Genomic DNA, 16,864 nt, shown 5'->3' with positions numbered 1-16,864 from the left:
CCCCCCCCATAGGGCTCCTTGCTCAGCTGGGAGCTTGATTCTCCCTTTCCCTCAGCATGCCGCTCCCCCTACTTGTGCTGTCAAATAAATAAAATATTTTTTTAAAAATATAAAAATTAAAAAAATAATTCGAAATTGAAAAAAAAAGAAATGTGATTATGCTACAGAATGTAACATGCATATAGAAGATAGGAAATGCCTGTTTTTAGTTTATAATGACTGATAGATTCGTTTTAACTTAGAATACTAATACCTCTTTTTAATAATTCTTCCAGGCAATACAAACTGCTGTTGAGCTCCTGTGGAGTTTCAAGAATGAATCAAGTAAACATCTGAAAGACCTGTTAAAGATTATTTCATTCTTATTATTTTTATTATTATTGTTGCTGTTATTATTATGTTTGTAATGAATATTTTTAATGTATTTAATATTAACTTCCTATTTTTAGGTATGTGAAGGGAAGTTCAATATTTTTTACCAGTATGACTTCTGACATTTTATTTTCTATTGTCTGTACCTCCTCCTTGATGCTTACCTTTATCACCTCATTGTAAACCTTCTTGCTGGCTTTCCAACTTACAACTCATCCCATCCAATCAATATTCCTTTAAAAATTTGTCAGATTATTATTTCCCTACTCTGAAACCTTAGATGGTTTCAAGATTCTAATCTATAGGTTTTTTAGTTTGATACCAGAGGGCTATTCTAATCTGAACCTCTTAAGCTAGACTAAAACACCTTGGCTTGTTCTTGCCTCTACTTGGATTGTCTAATAATTTTCATTCTGTCGTATCCATCATCCATTTATCCAGTTCAAATAAGAAATAAGGATATGTCTAACTCCATAGTAATCTCTTTGTCTCCTATCAGAGTCACTGAGTTGGTCAGTAATTTGTAGATTCCTAGATTCCATATCAATCCTACTAAATTAAAATCTGGAGTTTAGCCTGAAAATCTACATTTTTAACAAACTGTGCAGTCAGTTGTTAGATACACTAAAAAATCTGGGAAACTATCCTCAAGAGAATTTGTCTTAGAGTTCTTGGCATCTGACTACTGGCTGGTTGATTGATATTTGTATAATATGAAATAAAACCACACATTAAGTCATTTACCCCATTATTCAAATTGTATTATATTAAGTTATATTAATGGTTCTATTTAAGGTCTATTTCTTATCTCTGCTCTCCTCTCCCTACCTTGTACCCAGAATCACACATGGTAGTATATTATTTAGAAAGTGGTGATTCTTCATCTAAAATAACTGATTTACAAAGTTGGTATGCTATTATAAGCTACAAGTTCAGAAGAAATGTAGAAATTAGAAAAAAATGCACTTCAAATGTAAAGACAAAAATAGGTGAAAAGTAGAGGTGTTTTGTTTTTCGATTTTATTTATTTATTTGAAAAGAGTGAGCAAGAAAGGGGCAGAAGGAGGGGAGAAGCAGGGAGCCCAATGTGAGGCTCAATCCCAGGAACCTGAGATCATGACCTGAGCTGAAGGCAGAAGCCTAACCAACTGAGCTACCCAAGTGCCCCATAAAACAGTGTTAAAAGATATACCATGCTGAGGCATGACATCAGCAAGATGACAGAATAGAAGACTTGGACCCTCCTCCCCACCCATAAACATACCGAGTTAGCAGTAATACACAGACAAATTCCCTTTGTGAGCAATCCAGAAACTAGTTGAGAGTGCCAGGAATATAAGTAGGGATCGGATAGTGTCTTCAACAAATGGTGTTGGGAAAACTGGATATCTAAATGCAAAACAATGAACCATACCCAAAAAAATCATCTCAAAGATCTTAAACTATAAAACAGCTAGAAGAAAATATGATAGGAAAGCTTCATGACATTGGTCTTGGCAGTGATTTCTTGGTTATGATACCAAAAGTCAACAAAAGCAAAACTGGACAAGTGGGGCTTTGTTTTTTTTTTTTTTCTGCATAACAAACTAACAACAGTGAAAAGAACCTGCAGAATTCAAGAAAATAATTGCAAACTGTATATCAAAGGGGTTAATTTCCAAGATGTATAAGGAACTACAACTCAATAGCAAAAAAAAATAATAACCTGATGTAAAATGGGCAAATAATTTGAATAGATACTTCTCCAAAGAAGACACACAAGTGTCAAACAGCTATAGGAAAAGATACTCAGAGTCATTAGTCATCAGGGAATTGCACATCAAAATCAAACAGGTATATCACTTTACCCCTGTTAGGATGGCTATTATCAAAAAAAAAGAGAGAGAGAGAGAGAAAAGTGTTGGCAAGGTCATGGAAGCATTGGAACCCTTGTACATTGTTGGTGAGAATGTAAAATAGTGCAGCCACTGTGGAAAACAGTATAGCGGTTCCTCAAAAAATTTGAAATAGAATTACTATATAATTCAGGAATCCCATTCCTGAGTATTTATCCAAAAGAATTGAAATGAGAATTACAAAGAGATACTTGCACTTCCATATTCATTGCAGCATTATTCACGATAGCCAAGGTGTGGAAACAACTTAAATGTCCCATGACAGATGAATGGATAAAGAAAATACAGTGGAATATTATTTGGCCTTAAAAAAGGAAGGAAATCCTGCCATATGCAACAATATGGGTGAACCCTAAGGATATTATGCTAAGCAAAATAAATCACAGAAAGACAAATACTACATGTGTTTCTACTTACATGAGTTATCTAAAATTGTTAAAATCATAGAAGCAGAGAGCAGAATGGTGGTGGCCAGAGGTTGGGTGGATGGGGAAATGGAGAATGTTTAATCCAGTCATACAAGATGAGTAAGTTCTAAAGATCTGTTCTACAATACAATGCCTATAGTTAAAAACACTGTATCTTGCACTCAAAATTTATTAAGAGTTAATCTGTTACATGGTCTTACCACAAATTAAAAAAAAAAAAAGGCAGGATAATGTAAATTAAAAACAAAAAACTAGAGTGGCTATATTAAGAACAAATAAGACATATTTCAGAGCAAAGAATATAACCAAGGATATAAAGAAGTTCATTTCATAATGATAAATGGGTCATATCATTAGGAGGACAGATCTAAACAAAGCACCCACTAATAGTTTCAAAATACATAAATCAAAAATTGATAGATTTGCGGGGAGAAATAGAAGAATCTGTAATTATAGTTAGAGATATCAATAACCTCCCTCTGGGGCACATAGGAGGCTCAGTTGATTAAGTGTCTGGCTCTAGATCTCAGCTCAGGTTTTGATCTCAGGGTCGTGAGTTCAAGCCCAGTGTTGCGGGGCAGCGGGGGGGGAATAGCCTCCTTCAATAAGTGGCAGAACAAGTATACAGAAAATCAGAAAGGCTATTGAAGATTTGAACAATACTCTGAACCAGCTTAATTAGATTGACATTTATAAAAATACTACCCAACAACAGGAGAATATACATTCTTTTTATGTAAACATACAAAATTTACCATATTAACTATATCCTGGGCCACAAAACAAGTTCTCAGTGTAAATGGATTCCAATCATACCTGATATATTCTCTTACACAATGGAATTAATTTACAAATAACAGATCTCGGGGGGCGCCTGGGTGGCTCAGTCCTTAAGCATCTGCCTTCAGCTCAGGGCATGATCTCAGAGTCCTGGGATCGAGCCCCGCATTGGGCTCATGCTCCGCTGGGAGCCTGCTTCTTCCTCTCCCACTCCCCCTGCTTGTTCCCTCTCTTGCTGGCTGTCTCTCTCTCTAATAAATAAATCTTAAAAAAAAAAAATCTCTGGAAAACCCATAGATAGTTGGGAGATTAAATAATGCATTTCTAAATAAGCCATGGGTCAATGAAAAAGTCAAAAAGCAAATTAGAAACTATTTCAAAGAGAATCAAAATGAAGACACAATGTATCAAAATGTACGGAATGCTGCTAAAGCAGATTAGAGCAAAATATCTCACTGAGTGCCTATATTTCAAAAGAAGAAAGATCGCAAATCAATGCCCTCAGCTTTTAATTTAGGAATAAGAAACAGAAGAGCAACTTAAACCCAAACTAAGTAGAGGAAAAGGAATATTAAAGATCAGAGCAGAAATCAATAAACTAGAAAAACAGAAAAATAATAGAGGAAAGTCAATGAAAGTTTATTTATTGAGATAAATAAAATTGGTAAACCTCTAGCTAGACTGATTAGGAAAAAAGCTACCAATATTAGGAATAAGAGAGTTATTATTTTTGTGATGAATATATTTACTGCCTTAATTATGGTGATGGTTTTATGGGTGTGTGTGTGTGTGTGTGTGTGTGTGTGTGTGTGTGTGTCAAAACATCAAATTGTCTATCTTTAATATATACAGTTTATTTTATGTCACTTATACCTCAATAAAGCTCTTAAGACAAAACAGTTTATTCCCAAACTAAAGTCTTAAATGTTGAGATTATTCTTTGGACTACCGGTTTAAAATGGATTTATTTATGAAGACATGTTTCTTTTTGTGTGTATTATTTTTTTGTTATTTTTATTCATGTTATTTATGTTATTATTATTATTCATTTTAAATGAAGTTAGGTTGCGCTCTTGCACTTTTTTAAAAAAATTTGAGTTTCGTGAGGAGGTTTTCAGAATTTTTTTTAATCATTAATGGAAGAAAATCCTTTAAGGGAAGAAAATATGCCCTTGTTAAAATTGCATTTTCTAAAAAGAATATAAACAATTTGAAGCTAATAATTTCTTCCCTTTTGAGATTATGAAGAAAATGGAACAGCGTATTAGGAGAAATCTTTGGTACCACGTGTGTAATGGCTTCAGACTGAGAAGGTTGAGTCCCAAACTTTATTTTTTGTCCTCTCCTAACCCCCATCATCCCCAGCATTATAATCCTTCAAGTATGATATAAATATCTTTATCTCATTAAATAAAATACCATAGTAGATATTTGAAACAGTTTTAAAATGTATTCCCAGCATTTTGCTAAAACTACCTTAGAGTAGCTTCTGAGAAGTTTCTAATCTTGAAAGGCCACATATTGGAAAGTGTTTATGGTTAAGGCCTAATGAAGATTTACAGATACTCAGCTCCTAAAGACTGGGCTGCTGATCTAGGGCTTAAGTAATCGAGTTGGTCTCAATTTTCCTCCTATTGCAGATAATATTTTTTTTAAGATTTTATTTTTTATTTTTTTTTAAAGATTTTATTTATTTATTCGACAGAGATAGAGACAGCCAGCGAGAAAGGAACACAAGCAGGGGGAGTGGGAGAGGAAGAAGCAGGCCCATAGCAGAGGAGCCTGATGTGGGGCTCAATCCCAGAACGCCGGGATCATGCCCTGAGCCGAAGGCAGACGCTTAACCGCTGTGCCACCCAGGCGCCCCTAAGATTTTATTTATTAGAGAGAGAGAAGGAGCAGGGGGAGAAGGAGAAGGAGAAGCAGACTCCCTCCTGAGCGTCGAGCCTGATACACGGCGCTCAATCCCAAGACCCTGAGATGATGACCTGAGCCAAAGTTAGATGTTTAACTGACTGAACCACCCAGGTACCCCACAGATAATATTTTCTAAAGATGGTCACACTACCCTCTCCCACCCAACATGCTCTTCTTCAATGTGACCTTGACACTTTTCCATTGGGAGCTTATCTGTTCCTCCCGCCCCATGAGGCTGGGAAGGGCCTATAACAACGGTGAAAGTGGCACTACACAACTTCAGTAGCTAACTCATCTCTATTAGTGTTATCGCCGCTATAACAAATTAACACAAATTTAGTGGCTTTCAAGAACGCAAATTTATTATCCAACAATTCTAAGGTCAAAAATCTAAAATGAAGAGTGCCTGGGTGGCTCAGTCAATTGAGCGTCTGCCTTTGGCTCAGGTCATGATACTGGGTCCTGGGATTGAGGTGCGCGTCGGTCTCACTACTAGGCAGGAGCCTGCTTCTCCCTCTCCTCGCCACTTGTGCTCTCTCTCGCTATCTCTGTCCCTATCTGTCTCTTTCTCTCAAATAAATAAAATCTTTTTTTAAAAAAAAAAAGTCTAAAATGAGTGTTATGGGGCTAAAATCTAGGTATTGGTGGGGCTACCTTCCTTCCAGAGGCTCCATGGACAAATCAGTTCTTTTTTTTTTTTTTTAACAATTTTTTAAATTTATTTATTTGAAAGAGAGTGGCGGCAGGGAGTCGGGTGACGGGCAGAGGAAGAAAATCTGAAGCAGCCTCCCCACTGAGCACAGAACCCCGCTCAGGGCTCAATCTCACGAACTTGAGATTGTGACCTGAGCCAAAATCAAGAGTTGGACATTTAACTGACTGAGCCCGCCAGGTGCCCCCTGTCTTTTCTAACTTCCAGTGACCGCCTACATTCCTTGGCCCATAGCCCCTTCCTCCATCTTCAAAGCATATCACTCCAACTTCTGCTTCTGTTGTCACACCTTTCTTATTCTGACCCTCCCCCTTCCCTCTTCCCTTTTGATTATATTGGACCCACACACATCATCAAACTCTCTAATAACATCTGCAAAATTCCTTTTGTCATGTAAGGTAATAGCCACAAATTTCAGAGATTAGGATGCAGACATCTTTGAGGGAGCCATTATTTTGTTAACCACAGTCATCAAAGATGATATAGCATTTCTGTGCTGTTCTTGGACACTCACTCTTGGAATCCAGCCATCTTCAGTTGATTCCCTGCCTTAAAGCCAACTGCCCCAGGTGATGTCGAGCAGCAGTGAATGGCCTGGGCTGAGCCCTGCCCAAATTACAGATTGGTGGGCAAAATAAATAACATCAAATATGACAATAATTGATCCTAAAATTCTTACCAGACCACCTTCTGTTTAATTCACTTTACTACTTAGATGTAATGGTTCACTACTCTATCTTTCCATTTATTTCCTGTCACCTTCCCATTAAAATTCAACACTGCACAAATTCAACTGCCTGCATCTCATGATTTTGTACCAGGCTGTTGAAAAGCACTACATAAAATCCTCTAACATCAAAGTTAGTAGCCATGGCAAGGTCCCGCTTTCTAACCTTAACTAGGCTCTTGAAGTCACCAACAATCCTGTGTTTCTTTTTCGTTCCCACTTTTTTTTTTACGTAGGCTCCATACCAAACATGGGGCTTAAATTCACAACACTGAGAGTCGAATGCTGTACTGACTTGAGTCAGCCAGGGGCCCCTCTTTCCCATTTTTAATTTTTCTCAAACCTCGGACTTCAGCCCCACCTGTAGCCAATGAGAACTACTTCTATTTCACAAAGAAAATAGAAATAATCAATGGTGGGATGTCTACAAAATACAGGTTATTCAATAAGCAGTTTGGGGATAACTGGCATTCCATATGGGGGAAGAATTTGTATCTGTCATCTCACTTTCAAACCAAAAATAAATTACCAATTTAAATTAAAACAAACAAACAAACAGGGGCACCTGCCTGGCTCAGTTGGTTAAGGACCTGCCTTCGGCTCAGGTCGCGATCGCAGGTCCTGGGATCAAGTCCTGCATTGGGCTCCTTGCATAGTGGAGAGTCTGCTTCTCTCTCTCCCTCTACCCTTCCCCCCACTCGTTCTCTCTCTCTCTCTCTCTCTCTCTCTCTCTCAAATAGTTAAATAAAATCTTTTTTAAAAATCCTATAATCATAGTACACAATAATGTGTCTTCATAATTTCAAAATGGGGAGATTTTCTAAAGAAGATTGAAGCCACAAAACATAGCTGTGATTTCATAAAAAGTAAAAGAATCCAAATGGAGAAAAATTCCAGTCAACTGACAAGCACATATGACAGGCAAAGCAAATTTCTTCTGATTAGAGAGTTTTATAAATTAAGGATAACACCAAATGTCCAAAAGTAGGCAAGATCTATGCAGACAGAACCTAGAAGAAACGCAGATGTTCTTTATTTTGGAAAGGATAATCTGACTCGTCATCCAAGAAATGCAAAGTAAAATGAAACACCAACATTTCTATATCAGATTAACAATGATCAGAAACTATGATGATACACTATAGATATATCACTATGTAAAAATCAACTGGACAGTATCTGCTAAAGTAAAAAACCATGGGCCCTTTGATCCAGAAATTTTTCTCCCAGGACTTTGTCTTTCAGGCGTCTGTACAAAGACTTCAGTGTAAGAATGTCCCCTACAAAATTGTTCAGAAGCAAAAGGTGATGCAGGTCCTTGATTAGCTAAGTAGTTAAGATCTTGGTTTGCAAAGTACTTAGTGATCTCGCAGGAGTTTCCAACCCCTTCCAGGTCAGGTCAGGAGGTGAGTACTAAGCTAGGACCTGAAAAAATGGGTAGGAGTGTCAGGTAAAGAGCATCAGGGATATGAGGATTCAGTGGAAATGTATTATCAAATGGGAAGGTAAGAGAGTTTGCCCCATTTGATAAACAACATTCAGTATCACCAGGAGAAAAGTGGCAAGAAGTTCAACTGCAAGGATCAGTAAATCAGATTGTGTGAATGATAAAGAGCAAAATGCATAGTACGAAATTTGGTCTTTAACCTGTGACAATGGTGAGCTGTTAAAGGGCGATGGATCAGCATTAGATGTTTCTGAATGTCACATTGACTGCTGAGTGGAAAATTAATTCTATGGAAATAAACCAGAAGTCAGACTATTTATCCAATAATACTTACCAGTACCTAGTATGCATTAGACACTGTCTAGTTGCTTTAGAAGAAAAAAAGATAATAATCCAGATAAAAACAGAAGATGGCCCATAGCCTGAGGGAGAGTTGAAGGCTTTCTGGCGTAGACAATAGGTGAATGACCTTGCTATTCCCTGAGATAAAGAACTTGGGTGAAAGAGGCCATTTGCAAGTGAAGTGCACACATTCAGTTTGGGACATACTGAGTTTGAGGTGGAGTGGAGATGTCAGGAAAACCTTGCATGTGTAGGTCCTCGGGAGAAGGCTCCGAACAATAGGTACACATCTGGGAATGGTAATTGATTCTTATGGATTGGTGAGATCTTCCAGTGTTAGAGTCATTTAAAAACTACCAAGATTTTTTAAATAACTACTATGCTAGACGCCAAAGAAATGTATAAAGACGGTTCCTATCTTCACAGAGCTTTCAGTCTAGCAAGCAGGACAGTCACACTTTCGCCTACATAAAGTTACAAACTAATTTAATTATGCTGAAGAAAAAGTAGCACAGCTTTAATAATACTGAGGATGGAGATACCAAGGATAATAAATGACCAGCAATGGATTATACATCAAGGACTACATGAGGGAGGGGCTAGTGATGTTAGCTTTCCATTGTGTTGCCAAAAGTCATCATCATCATCATCATCACCGTCACAGTCCCAGCTCTCCCCAAAGGAGGAGGATATCCAGGGGAGAAAGTTCAGACCTTTCAGAAATCAACTGTGAAATGAATGGACTACATTTCTGAGGGAGTGCCAGGCTAGTGTGTACTGAAGGTGTGGATAAGGTCTCTTTAGAAAGAAAGAGCTGAACTTTGGACTTTTTATTAACCCTTCAAGCTTTTGCTTCAAGGTTTTTGGCATGCTGCCTACCAGGAAACATGCAGGACCTGGCCTGTGTGCGCCGAGGCTGACCCAAGTGATAAGAAGCCTGGGCTTGAGAACTGAGGGCCATGTTCAACTCAGGCCCTGCATATCCATGTTAGCCCTTAACCTTGAATACCTGTCCACGTTCACACTACTGACAAGAGACCATTGTCCACAGCTGGGGATGCCCTGCCTCCTTCCTCACCGTCCCTGAAACCCTCACTCCAGATCCTCTCTTCTTGTTGCTGTTCATGACTTTTATGGGAATATCTCCTGGAAATAGGGTGGGGGCCCCAAAGGTAGTGGCAAAGTAAAAGAGAAGGCCCCAGAACCCAAAGATGTGGAGACATTCACTCTCCTTACAAAAGTTTTCGTTGAGACTCCGAGTCTAACATTCCTTCAAATTAGGACTCACCTGAGCCTTAGTCACAAGTCAAATTTTGTCAACTGATTTTCTGGAGACTATTATGATGAGAGGGTGACTCCAATACCCTCTCTTCCCATCTCAGTCACAATAACGTTTATCTCTTCTCACTGAATCAGGGAGAAAGGACTGATCCTCTTGTCACCCCCACCCACATCATAATCCTCATTAGCTTTAGATTCAAGAGAATAACAACAGCAGGACAAATACTTGCTGTATTTGAGTATTTTCACTTGAACCATCCTAATTCTCCTCCTGGCTCTATGGATGCTGCAAAGTGAGTAGGAGAAAATTAAAAGGGTGCTGTAAGAAATTAAAAAATACGAAGATTGATATTTCAAAATCTTATCTCATTACACTGTATTTTAAAACTCATGTTGAGAGAAATGACCAAAGGAAGAGAAATAAGTGTAAAGTTTGTGAAAAACAATATTTATTGACAAGCCTAAGCTAGAGATATTTAAAGCCACGTCTGATCGGTGCCTGGCTCAGGTCATGATCTCAGGGTCCTAGGATGGAGCCCCAAGTGGGGCTCACTGCTCAGTGGGGAGTCATCCCTCTGCCCCTCCCCCACTTGTGCTCGCGCTCTCTCAATAAACAAAATCTTTAAAAAAATAAATAAAGCCACCTCTGAAAAAGGTACATAGTATAGTTTTTTCTCCCTTGTCTTTCTCATTCTAACCCACTGTAGTCTGATTTCTGTCACCAGTCCCCTGCAAAGCTCCTGCCAATTTCCCCAGTGAATTCTATCTTACCAAATCCAACGGGCACTTCTCTAGTTTCATCTTATGCTAACAGAACTTCCTCTTTCTGGAAATGCTCTCTTGTCCAGAGAGCTGATGCCATGCACTTGGTTCTCCTTTCACCTAACTGTTGCTTTCTTCACTCCTTTGCTGCACCATCCTGTACCTGGTTTGTATTTATTGGAGTAAGGAGTTGAACCTGGACTCTCTTCTCTTCTTTAGTTACACTCATTCTCACCCTAGACGACCTCAGTAAGTCTTATGGACTTTGCCCCCTCCAACATAATCACTGACTTAGATGAGGAACACCAGTGGAGGCAATTAGGTGAACATTGTTAGGTTACAGGATACTCACAGGTCCCAAAGTAGGATCCCGAAGATTACTTATTAATTGCAAAGTGTAAAAGAATGTGCCACTAGGGGCACTTGGCTGGCTCAGTCAGTGGAGCATGCGACCCTTGATCATGGGGTCATGAATTGAAGCCCCACACTGGGTGTAGAGATTACTAAAAAAGAAGGAAGGAAAGAAGGAAGCAAGGGAAAGAGGGAGGGAGGGAGGAATAAGAAAGGACCACCATACCAAATGGTAAAACATGACTAATATTAGGATGACCTTTTGTCAGGGGCCTCCTAATATGATACATTATGCATACACAGCACTATCAATCTAATCAAGTTTCAAAAAAAAAAATACAGAAAATACAAAGCTTTGTGGAATATTATATGAATCTCTGAAGAAAATCATCAGGTAACTGTTATTGTCTCTTCAAAAAGCCAATGTGATGGGGGGAGAATGTGAATGTTCACATAAAAACCTGCACACAAATGTTTTTAGCAGCTTTCTTCATAATTGCCAAAACTGGGAAACAGCCAATATGTCCTTGAGTAGGTCAATGTATAAATAAATAGTGGTACATCCAAACAATAGAATATTAATCAGTGCTAAAAAGAATGAGCTCTCAAGCCATGAAAATGCATGGGGGAAACAAATGCATATTACTAAGTGAAAAGAGTCAATCTGGAAAGGCTGTATACTGTGTGATTATAACTATATGACATTGTGGAAAAGGCAAAACCTCGGAGACAAAAAGATCAATGGTTGCCAGGAGATGGTGGGGGAAGGAGAAGGATGAATAGGCAGAGCAACACGGTTTTTAGGGCAGTGAAAAATGCTCTGTATGACACCACAAAGATAGCTATTGGTCCAAGCCCACAGAATGTACACCACCAAGAGTTTACTAATGTAAATTGTGGACTTCGGGTGATTACAATGTGTCAGTGTACGTTCCTCACCGTATCACTCTTGTGGGGGTTGTTGCTAAGGAGGCCGTGCAGGTGTGAGGGGTCTGGGATGACAGGAGGCCATACGAGGAATCACTGTACCTTCCGCTCACTTTTCCTGTGAATTTTAAAACCACTCTTCAAAAAAGGAGATGAAAAGAGTAAATGAAATGTAGGAACCGTGGTGATATATTGATTTTTCTAAAAAGTTATAAAAAATATTCTTGGTAAAATTAGAGAAATTTAAATGTAGATGATATTATGGAATTGTGAATCAATTCTTAAGTATGACAATGGTATTGTAGTCATATGAGAGAATGACCTTATTCTTAGAAAATGAATGCTGATGTTTTTAAAAGTAAAATGTCATGACATTAAAAAAAAAAGGAAAATGTCATGATGTCTACCACTTATTTTGAAATGTTTCAGAACAGCAAATTTAATTTAAAATATATAGAGAGGGGTGCCTGAGTGGCTCAGTCGGTTAAGCTGCCAACTCTTGATTTTGGCGTAAGTCATGGTCTCTGGGTGCTAAGATCGAGCCCCAAGCCCTGTGTCTGGCTCCATGTGCTCAGCGGGAGTCGGCTTGAGATTCTCTTCCTCTCCTTCTGCCCCTCCCCCTGCTTGTGTGCTCTCTCTTTCTAAAATAAATAAATAAATCTTTTTAAAAAATAAAGATACATAGAGAGAAAGCAATTCTAGTAAAATACCAACAATTGTTGAATTTGGGTAGAAAGTATAAGGATATTCATTAAGCTCTTTAAATTTTTCCGTAAGTCTGAACATTTTTATAATAAAAAGTTTTTAAAATTCTCCTTACATTAGCTAAAAAGTTACATATGTACAATTTTAGTTCAGTCCTCTGCTCAAAGTTCTGACTCATGTGTCCCTCCTTCCTCATCACCCTCCGCTGATGGCATTACCACATACTTCACTGAAAATTGACGCAGTCAGCCAGGACTTCCTCATCTTCCCTCTATTAAATTTTCCAATCTGAACACATATGTCCTCATATTCTCTTGCCTTTACTCCTTGTAGTACCTTGTATTATTGTTTGAAGGATAGTAATTTCAGGGGGACGGTTATCCTTCTCCACTCCGTTGATGGCAGGCTGGGCCACGAGACTTGCAGTGTCTCTCCTTTCAGGAGAATTCTATGTTTCTGTCTCTGTAAATGCGAATTGGACAACAGCCCTATTTCTAAACAAGGCCACGTTCTGAGGTGCTGGGAATTAGGGCTTCAACATATCATGGGGGGGGGGCAATTCAACCCATAACTCCTCCAGTTAGTTTAATGAATCTTCCCCACTGTCATACAAACGTGCTCTAGTAGTAGACCTTCTAAAGCTGAACAAAAAACAAGGCAGAGCAAAACTCCCAGTACTCCTTGGATCTTATAGCACCCTCCACACTTCCACACCTTTACCTCTTCACAGAAACAGTGTTTGGAAGAGTTTTCTACAATACTGAGTTCTATATCCTTATTTTCCAGTCCTTTCTTTTACCCTTCAGCTGAACTTCTGTACCCTTCCTCCACTAACCTGCCAATTCCAGTGGCCACTTCAAAAACTTTAGCCGTGTCCCTTGGATAGTGGTGATGGTTGCACAACTCTGAAATACTGAAAACCATTAAATTCTACACTTTAAAAGGCTGAATTGTAAGGGTTATTTTTTCCCGATTGGTTTTCAAATTTCCTTATAAAGCATGGTAATTAGCTCTTGATTTCTCGTGCATCATATATATTTTCTCCCAGTTTGTCTTTTGCTTTTGGTTAATTATCACTATTATTGTTGCTATTGTTGGCATGCAGATATTTAAAAAATCTATATAGTCCATGTTGTTGATATTTTCACTTTTGGTTTCTGAATTTCATGATATGCTCATAAAAGGCTACCTCACTCCAAGATTATTGTACACACTTTCCTCTAGTACTTTTTCCGTACATCTTAAAATTTTAAATCTGTCGAGAACTTATTTAAGTGAAGTAGGAATCCAGTTTGTTAATTTTAATGATTCATTTTTAATTTATCTTTATTCCCTAATAAATTCCCAAATGTATATTTGAGTCTATGAGTTAATTAGTATAAAAGTATCTTTCTCAGGGTGCCTGGGTGGCTCAGTTGTTAAGCGGCTACCTTCAGCTCAGGGTGTGATCCCAGAGTCCTGGGATCGAGCCCCACATCAGGCTCCTCCGCTGGGAGCCTGCTTCTTCCTCTCCCACTCCCCCTGCTTGTGTTCGTGTTCCCTCTCTCGCTGGCTGTCTCTCTCTCTGTCAGATAAATAAATAAAATCTTAAAAAAAAAAAAATCTTTCTCACAAACCTGGGCGGGGTTAAGAAGAAGATCAGGTTTTGGGGACAAGATGATGAATTCATATTAAATTTACTTTTAGTTTCTTGGACCTGTGAGTTTGATATACCAGAGGAATATATAGGTAAAGATGCCTTTTAGGTATCTGGAAATGGGAAACCATAGCTTGAGAGAGAGTTTGGGACAGAGCCATTCATGTGAGCATAGGAGTCACAGAAATAGGAACAGCCAGGATGGTGGAATCAAAGGCAATTTTAAAAATGGATAGGAATATAGAGGTGAGAGGAGGTTGTAAAAAAAGAAGAAACAAAAACCGTTTTCTTGCTCTTGGGGTATCATTATAACTTAGAGATACAGTTCTTAAACTTGAAAAATGTGTGCATCCCCTATCAAAGAAAAATATTTTGATTTTAAGGCCCTAATGAGTTTAGAAATTTAAATACTGTCCATTTAATTCATCATTTATACCTTAACTGAATTCAAGGGGTTCACCTCTAGGGGTGCACTAAATTGAACAAAACCCAAGGCAGTGCTGAAAGCAAAGAACATTTTATTACTTTTAGGACAGGGATAACTTTCGAAGCACTATCTCTCCATAGGGCTAGTAAAGGAAGCTTTTATTCAGTATATTGGGGGCAGGGAGCTTGCATGTATATTAAGGAACTTATTCTATTATTTAGGCACTTTGGTTCAATCACACAAGCCTAGCACATCAACATGCTAGTGCATACATTGTATGTTCAAAAAATGGCAGAAAATCCACCCATTGTTGGAGATCTTCGTATTATAATGAGCTAGAGGTAACTTCAGGACAGCTCAGGGGGACTTCTGTGCAAGTCCTCAGCTCCAAATTTGTTCAGAATGGCTCCTGCAAGGTGCTATCAGGAAAATACCTAGCCAGGTGTCTCCTTGGCAGGAAGTACAGGTCTAGCAAAACAAAACACATTCCTTCCCTGCTTTTGTCCCTACTCCCCCTCCTTCCTTCTGGTAAAAGCTTTCAGCCCTTTGATCTGAGTAACTTCCCACTGCATCCTAGCTAACAGTACCAGTGCAATGGTTAACACTACCTCAAACTTGTATCCTGGGAATCGTTGACTGAGTCTAAGGTTGTGACCCAAATGATCCAAAATATGACTGTGTTATGTTTTAAAACTGAGTTATAAATTACATATAGTAATATAGACAGTGAGATGAACAGATCTTAATTCTTTTTAAAAAAAAATCAATTGTTGGGGCGTCTGGGTGGCGCAGCGGTTAAGCGTCTGCCTTCGGCTCAGGGCGTGATCCCAGCGTTCTGCGATCGAGCCCCACATCAGGCTCTTCCACTATGAGCCTGCTTCTTCCTCTCCCATTCCCCGTGCTCGTGTTCCCTCTCTCGCTGGCTGTCTCTATCTCTGTCGAATAAATAAATAAAATCTTTTAAAAAAAAATTCAATTGCAACTTATATAATTTTTTAAAATATTTATTATTTTTTTAAGTAACCTATATATCCAATGTGATCTTGCATGACCCTGAGATCAAGAGCTGCATGCTGTACCGAGCCAGCCAGCCACCCCCAGATATTAACTCTTATAGCTTGATAAGCATATATATCCTTGTTACCCATACCCTTATCAAGATATAAAACTAAAAAAATATATATATAAAATATTTCCATTACCTCAGAAAGTTCATTTATGGCATTAACAATCAATCCCTCCCCCTCCCCAAGCTAGTTTCTTTCACCATAGATTAGTTTCAACTGTTTCAGAATTTCACATAAATGGAATCACACTCTTTTGTGTTTAGTTTCCTTAACTCAGCATAATGATTTTGAGTTTCATTCATACAGTTCATTTCTTTGTATAGCTAAGTAATATTCCGATACTATGAATATACCACAATCTATCCATTCATCTATTAATGGATATTTGGCTTATTTCCAGTTTTAGGTTATTTTGAATTAAGCTGCGATGAATATTCTTGCACAAGTCTTTACATACATATGCGTTCATTTCCCTTGGGTAATCATCCAGAAATGAAATTACTGAGTCAGGGTTTCAACTTTATAATAAATTGCCCAGCAGTCTTCTACAGTGGTTGTGTCATTTTATATTCCCACTGGCAATGAATGAGCAATCTAGTTGCCAAAAATGCTCCTTAGCATATGATGTTATCAGTGTTTTAAATTTTAGCTATTCTGTTAGGTATGTAATGGTATTGTAACTGAACTAACATAAATTCCCTCTTTGGTAAGTTACAGATAGGAACTACACCAGGTGGAGTTGTCGCACAAAGTAAACGTGATTCGCAGCAATTAAGGAGATCACATGGAATAACTTCCGGAGCCGTGAGTCCCCAAGCAAGGCTGAATGGGGTTCCTTTTATTTAGGGTCAGGATGAATATTTAGAAGGGAGCCTGGTCATCACATATAGAGGCAGGCATAAGGTCGCACATGCACCTAAAGGAAACATGCCTGTACATACATTATATGTTATGTAAATGAGGCTTGTGTTCCCCCTTCCTTGGGTGGAGATTTTATATAGTATTATATAATAATAGAGTATTATAATGAGGGAAAGGTAACTGTCCGTCACTCCACAGGTCACTCCATGGTCCATCTGTGCAGGTGT

The 16,864-nt window shown here is 38.4% G+C and overlaps 1 protein-coding gene across 1 annotated transcript in view; it reads left to right on the top strand.

Annotated features, from left to right (window-relative positions):
* Positions 1-1,943, top strand: part of HMMR (hyaluronan mediated motility receptor) — a 40,349-nt gene extending 38,406 nt beyond the window's left edge. Inside the window, exon 18 of the mRNA XM_045792057.2 lies at positions 276-1,943. Within this exon, the coding sequence (XP_045648013.2) occupies positions 276-295 (20 nt within the window). The 3' untranslated portion in view covers positions 296-1,943. The remainder of the gene's footprint in view (positions 1-275) is intronic.
* Positions 1,944-16,864: the final 14,921 nt, after the last annotated feature.

The sequence above is a fragment of the Ursus americanus genome, chromosome 15 (assembly GCF_024610735.1).
Source record: "Ursus americanus isolate L20-20 chromosome 15, mUrsAme1.1.p, whole genome shotgun sequence".
NCBI lineage: Eukaryota > Metazoa > Chordata > Mammalia > Carnivora > Ursidae > Ursus > Ursus americanus.
The sequence above is the reverse complement of the archived record's forward strand: the minus strand, read 5'-3'. Positions and strand labels throughout refer to the sequence as shown.